Raw genomic sequence first — 6,682 nt, 5'->3', positions numbered from 1 at the left:
AAACACTGACCTTTATCATAGATGGAACAAGAAAAGTTCCTTTAAGAGTTCTTATGGGTTTGAATTTTCGGTCTGGTTAAATGTTCACGTAGTCTCCTGAGCAGAGGTATCTAGAACGAATATACCCGGGGTTTGGTGATACCAGCTGTGTGTTACCTTCCTCATACGCAGAAAGGAGAAATCGATGGATGTGTGAGCTTGTGTGAGGAAAGGAAGTGGTCCTAAGAGCTCCGGGGAGAAGGCAGATTAAAGAATCGTGTGTGTTAGCCAGAAGTGGTGCGTGCCTTGCAGGCGGGAGGATCAGGCCAGTCACATCTGCAGAGTGAGTTCCAGAACAGTCAAGGCTACATAGAGAAACCTTGTCTTTACCACCTCCCCCCCCCAGTACCCCAAAAAAGAATTATGTGTGGCTTCTTGATTTTGAAACTCACTGGTCATGTGATTGTTGGGTAATCTCAGTTTCGCTGAACCGAGCACGTGCACGGTACCACAGTCCCTCACTTGCCATGTGTTTAATGGAGTAACCCACTCTGCTTTGTTAGGAAAGACACAGCGCACTGGCACTGTCTGTAGCTGAATCTGTGAACCGCGGTTACTAATGCAGGGTTTTCACTTTTTAGCAGACATTTTCTGCCCAAAGCTTCAACACAAAGGATAAAACTCCATAAACTGCCTCGAGACAGACACGTGAGGTTCTGATGGTGGCTAGTGCAGGGTGTCCCAGGAGAGAAGGGAGGGGTGACTTCCCAGGGATCTCCACAGGGGCCTGTCTGGAAGGACCAGGGCTTGAGCTGAGACTTAAAGGCTAAGCTGGTTTTAGTGTGGTGCAGCACACAGAACCTTCCAGTCAAGAGACGGCTTATGCCGAGGCCGAGAGGAACTGACAGCAGCAGTTTCGGGGGAAGAGGGCAAGGCAGGGGAGGCCCAGAGAAGGAATTTACACTAAACCAACAAGGCACTTTTGAGGGAGGGCTCCAGAGTGATACTGTAGATTTTTCCTCAAAGACAGATGGAGCAGCTATTATTTTAAGATTGGTTTTTTTTAAAATTATGTGTAGGTGTGTGTGTGCGTGTCTGTGTGTGTAGGGGTGTGTGAATTTGTGTGTCTGTGAGTGTCTGTGTGTCTGTGTGTGTGTTTGTGAGTTATGTGCGTGTGGGTGTGTCTGTAGGCGTGTGTGTAGGTGTATGTGTGTGTGTGTCTGTGTGTACAGGTGTATGTGTGACTGTGTGTGTGTGTAGGTGTGTATGTATGTATTTATATGTGCATGTGTGTAGGTGTCTGTGTGTCTGTAGGTATGTGTGTAGGCATGTGTCTCTGTGTGCATCTGCGTCTGTGTGTATGTAGGTGTGTGTGTGTGTGTATGTAGGTGTGTGTGTGTGTATGTAGGTGTGTGTGTCTGTGAGTGGGTATTTGCATGTGCATGGTGTTGCCCATGGAGTCCAGAGGCACTGGGTTCTCTGGAGCTGGACTTAGAGATGGTGGGAAGCTGAGAAGGGTGCTAGGAACCAAACTCGGGTCCTCTGGAAGAGTGCTAAGCGCTCTTAGTCACGATGCCATCTCCTTAGCTGTCAAGAGAGTTTTTCTTGTTTATTTCTGCTGTGGTTTGAAGACAGGGCTCATTCCTGCTGAGCTCAGTAGCACACACCCACCCAGCTGAACCACCCCCCTGCAGTTGTGCTGGATGAAGGGCTGGGAGACAGACAGGGAACAGCCCGTAGTTAGGAGGCCTGGTAGAAACGGAAGCTAGAGATGAGATGGCCTACATCTCTGTGAATGGAGGGGAGAAAGATGCTTTGCCAGTTGCTGACCATTAACTCTATAGGTAAGACACCAGGGTGTAGCGAGAGATTCCACTGACCCATTGCATCTGGCTTGGCTTCTGGAATGAGAGCGCCCAGGCTCCAGGTGTTTATATGGTAGACTACATCGATAGATTTTAGTATGCCGAACCAGCCCTACATCTCTGGGATTAAGCCTACTTGGTCGTAGTGAATGATCTTTTTGATGTGTTCTTGAATTCAGTTTGCCAGTATTTTATTATTTTTGCATCAATGCTAATGAGTGAAATTGGTCTGTGATTTTCTTTATTGACTCTTTGTGTGATTTGGGTATAAGGGTGACTGTGCCCTCATAAAAAGAAATTGTTTATGTTCCTCTGTTTCTATTTTGTGGGATAATTTGAGGTGTATCACTGTTAGTTCTTTTAACGTCTGGTACAATTCTGCATTAAGATCGTCCGGTCCTGGGCGTTTTTGGTTGGGAAACGCTTATTTACTGTTTCTATTTCCTTAGAGGTTATGTCTATTTGACTTGTTTATTTTATCTTGATTTTAGTATGTGGTACCTATCAAGAAAATTGTTAGTATGCATAAGGGTTTGTCTATTTTGTTGATTTTTCTCAAAGAATCAATTCTTTTATTTCATTATTTCTTTGTATTATCCTCTTTATTTCTATTTTATTGATTTCAGCTCTCAATTTGATTATTTTCTGCCATCTGATCCTCTTGGGTGTTTCACTTTATCCTCTATCTTTCAGGGGTGCTGTTAAATTACTAGTATGAGGTCTCTCTAAATTGTTCATGAAGGCACTTAGTGCTCTGGACTTCCTCTTAGCACCATTTTCATTGTGTCCCACAGTTTGGGTATGTTATGAATTCATTTTCATTGAATTCTAGGAAGTCCTTAATTTCTTTATTTCTTCCTTGACCCACTGGTTACTCAGTTATTCAGTTTCCAAGAGGTTATAGGCTTTCTGTTGTTTCTGTTGTTGAAATCCAGCTTTAATCCATGGTGGTCAAATAGGAGACAGGGGTTATTTTCAAAGAAAAATAAAATTTATTTGTATCTGATGAGACTTGCTTTGTGGTATATAGTATATACCACAGTGAGTATATAGTCAATTTTGGAGAAAGCTGCATGAGGGGCTGACAGGAAGGCTTATTCTTTTGCATTTGGGTGAAATTTTCTGTAGATATGTATTAGGTTCATTTGAGTCATAATGTCTGTTAGTTCTATTATTTCTTTATTGACTTTCTGTCTGCCAGACCTGTTCATCAGTGAGAGTGGGGTGTTAAAGTTTCCAACTACTAGTGTGTGGAGGTCAATGTGTGATTTAAGCTTTAGTAATGTTTCTTTTACAAATGTGGGTGCTGTTACATTTGGGGCATCCATGTTCAGAACTGAGACATCGTTCAGGGACCTGGGTGCTGGAAAGTGAACTTAGGTCTCTGTGAGAACAGTCCTGACTCCTAACCACTGAGCCACCCTTTCCTCAATGCTCACTGATGCTCTAGCTGCAGCTGTATCTGGCTTGGCTTCTTCACCTTGACCCTTTGTTCTCATGCTGTCCCACCATCTCCGCCGCCTCTCACTCCTGCTGTGCATTTCTCAAGAGCTTCCTCCAGTTCTGTCTTTGGAATATGTTCCTTACCCTGGTATTTCTGCTTCACTGGGTCTCATGGAGGCACACTGTAGATTGAGCCACCCATTTTAGGGGTTCACAATCACTTGTAACTCCTATTCCAGGAGATCTGACACCTTTTGGCTCCTGAGGGCACCTGGACAAGTGGCATCCATTTAGAAAGTCACAAATTTGAGGTCATGTATACACACATACACAAAAGCCTTTAAGAAGAGATTCTAGTTAAAGCAAAGATATGAAAACAAACTGAGATAAATAAGCCTTAATGCAAGTTCAACTTTATTGAAGCAACCTGGCTGTATTTGTCAAGACTTAACTGTACATATAGACCTGTGGTCTCACTGCTAGAAACTGAAATACTTATTCAACAGTATACACTGTAAGGAAAGACAGCACACACGTCAGTAGTGGTATAACCATGCAAACTGCTTGGTGCCTCTGCAGGGAACTAGTTTATACACACAGGTGATGGTGGGATACAGGACAGCCATTTAAAACATGAGGTAGACTGACATGTATGACATGGATGGACGGAAATGGAATGGCCTCCAAGATAAACTGATAAGCCAGACCTGGTAGGTGGAGGCAAGAGGGTCAGGAACTCAAAATCATCTTCAACTACACAAAAATCTGAGGCTGGTCTGGATAATATGAGATTTCTGTAAAAACAAAGCATACCAAAACAGGAAAGTAAAAACATTGATTGAGTTAATCAAAGCATCTTGGGATGGAAGATCAGAAGACCCAAGTGCATTTCCTGGTACCCATATTGAGTAGCTCACAACAGTAACCCCAGCTCCAAGGGATCCAACCCCTTCCCTGGATTCTGTGGGAACAGGCAAGCACACACTCACTCTAAAAACGGTATCTATTTTATTTAATAAAATATACATTATCTCAAAAGGGAAGGCACTGGATGAACAGCATATGAAAGGGTACTGTAATTCAGTCTTTTCTTTAGAAGAATTAACATGGGGATCAGTGGGATGGTTCGCAGGTAAAGGCTCTTGCCTGATGACCTGAACTTGATTCCCAAGAACCCACAGGGCAGAAATGGAGAACGGATTTCTGCAAGTTGTTCTGACCTCTATGCACGCACAGGAAATAAAAATTCAATAAAAAAGTAAAACACAAAACACTGTTAACTGTGATTATATTTAGACAGTTGAATATAAAAAATAGGTAAGGTAGTGGGAGAGTTCTACCTTTCTTGTTATATCATTAAATTGGTAACATTATTTCACCAGAGGTTAAATGTGCAGGCAGAACTGCTTTTCATTTTTCTTTGCATTTTAAAAAAGCATTTACATACACACACACACACAAAACCAAAACATAGTTAAAGAACAGAAACATACAAATATACACAGATGCACTTAATTTAAGCACGGGGTCATTTTTGAGGCCAGTTCTTATGTAACTCAGGCTGGCCTTGAATTTATGCATTACAGGATGACCTTGAACCTCTGAAGTGCTGGGACCATAATAGGTATCTATACGACCACCTGGCCCTGATGCTTACCGCTTTAGAGTACTGAACACAGCTCAGTTAGCATTCCCTGAAAATCACAAACCACTTCACTAGCATTCATTAAAACTCATAAAGGTTTCCATATCACACGTTCATAATATTAAGGAGCTGAGAAGACCTTCCCAAGTGTCTCATTCAAATGCCACTCTCATTCCGCATGATCTTGCCATCAGTACAAGGCAGAACAGCTCTTAAACAGAGAGTAGGTGGAGTCAAGGAGATGCCATGTGGCTGCCGAAGGGGAAAGATGCCAGAACATTACCATCAATCCACAGCCTCGTGGCGATACACAGATTAACAGAATGGGTTAATTTAAGATGTAAGAGCTAGTCAGGAAGACACCTGAGCCGCTGGCCAAACAGTGCTGTAATTAATGTAGTTACTGTGAGATTATTTGGGTCTGGGTGGCTGGGAAACCAAAGCGCAATCTCTGTCTTCTAGTTATCCTCCACTTCTGCTTCAGAGGCCGGTCTTCTGATCAAGTCACCAAAATATGCAGTGATTGTCTTTAATTTGTTGTTAAGAAAGTTCTGCTCTATTTCCACTTGCCCTCCAGGCCCAGCCAAGGATGCCACCTGCCAGGAAGAACACAATAATAAAGCATGCTTGCAGGACTTATTTTTTTCCCTTGAGACATGGTCTGATTAAGTAGTTCTGGCCAGTTTACTCTGTAGACCAGGCTGTCCTCAAATGCAGACATCACGCCTCTGCCTCCTGAGATTAAAGGTGTTCACTGTCATGCCCAGCAAACATAATTTTCAAAACAGTTTTTATTCCCCCAACCTAAACTATCAGTAAGAGAAAGGCTGCCCTTTTCTGTTAATTTCTTCACAGCAACACACTCACTACTGCTTGCCAGGTTATGTATTAATGCAGTATCTGGTGTAGGATCCTGACTGTTTGACCTGAGTCAGATCACCGTGCTGTGCTGTTCTAAGATGCTGTCTTTCCACGGCCACAAACTAAGGGTTCAGACGAAGAGAAAATGAACAAACCCTGCACATGTCACGTCTATTTTAGCACAGACATTAGGAACTCACTTTCCTAAAAAGCTCAATTTTAATTTTTTTCTTTTTATGTGGCAGCCAGAAGTCAACTTGTACGGGTAAGCTCTCTCCTTCCACCACGTGGGTCATCAGGTGTGGTGGTGGCCACTGTTACATGCTGAGCACTGCCACCTGCTCCTAAGAAGCCTTTTTACTCACCCCACTGTGCTCGTGTTACTCTCTCGATTGCTCAACAAGCTTCACTGGCCTTTGAGTAGAGCCTGCACTTTTCTATTTATCTCGATTTTCTTAGATCTCTATGTCTGATTACTCCCTTTATCTACTGTTCTTTCGTGTTATTTTAAATTTAATATTTATATGCGTCTGTATTACTGATTTTTAGGTCTACTAGAACATAGCTACTGACTCAAGGAGATAAAAGCATTCCTTCTTCCAGAGTTAATATCAAGGATTAGCTGCAGAGTCCTTTGCTCTGACAACACTCACATTGGTCTTTGCAGCATTTTAAACCAGCAAATTTCTTTCCCTTCCTTCCTCCGCTTCCTTTTTTCTACCCTGGCTGTCTTAGACCTTACTCTGTAGACCATGCTTGCCTATAACTCAAGAGATTCACCTGCCTCTGTCTCCTGAGTGCTGGGATTAAAGGCATCAGTTTTTTTTTTTTTTTTGTTTTTCGAGACAGGGTTTCACTGTGGCTTTGGAGCCTGTCCTGGAACTAGCTC

General features: G+C 42.8%; 1 protein-coding gene across 2 annotated transcripts in view; it reads right to left on the bottom strand.

The window, feature by feature from the left end:
* Nucleotides 1–3,678: 3,678 nt before the first annotated feature.
* Nucleotides 3,679–6,682, bottom strand: part of Tgs1 (trimethylguanosine synthase 1) — a 43,021-nt gene continuing 40,017 nt past the window's right edge. For both annotated transcript variants that reach the window (XM_005362261.2, XM_026786759.1), the window contains one exon: nucleotides 3,679–5,528. In XM_005362261.2, coding sequence (XP_005362318.1) covers nucleotides 5,391–5,528 — 138 coding nt within the window. In that variant the 3' untranslated portion in view covers nucleotides 3,679–5,390. The remainder of the gene's footprint in view (nucleotides 5,529–6,682) is intronic.

This window comes from Microtus ochrogaster, linkage group LG5, assembly GCF_000317375.1.
Source record: "Microtus ochrogaster isolate Prairie Vole_2 linkage group LG5, MicOch1.0, whole genome shotgun sequence".
In the NCBI taxonomy this organism is placed as follows: domain Eukaryota; kingdom Metazoa; phylum Chordata; class Mammalia; order Rodentia; family Cricetidae; genus Microtus; species Microtus ochrogaster.
This window is presented reverse-complemented; position numbering and strand designations above follow the sequence as displayed.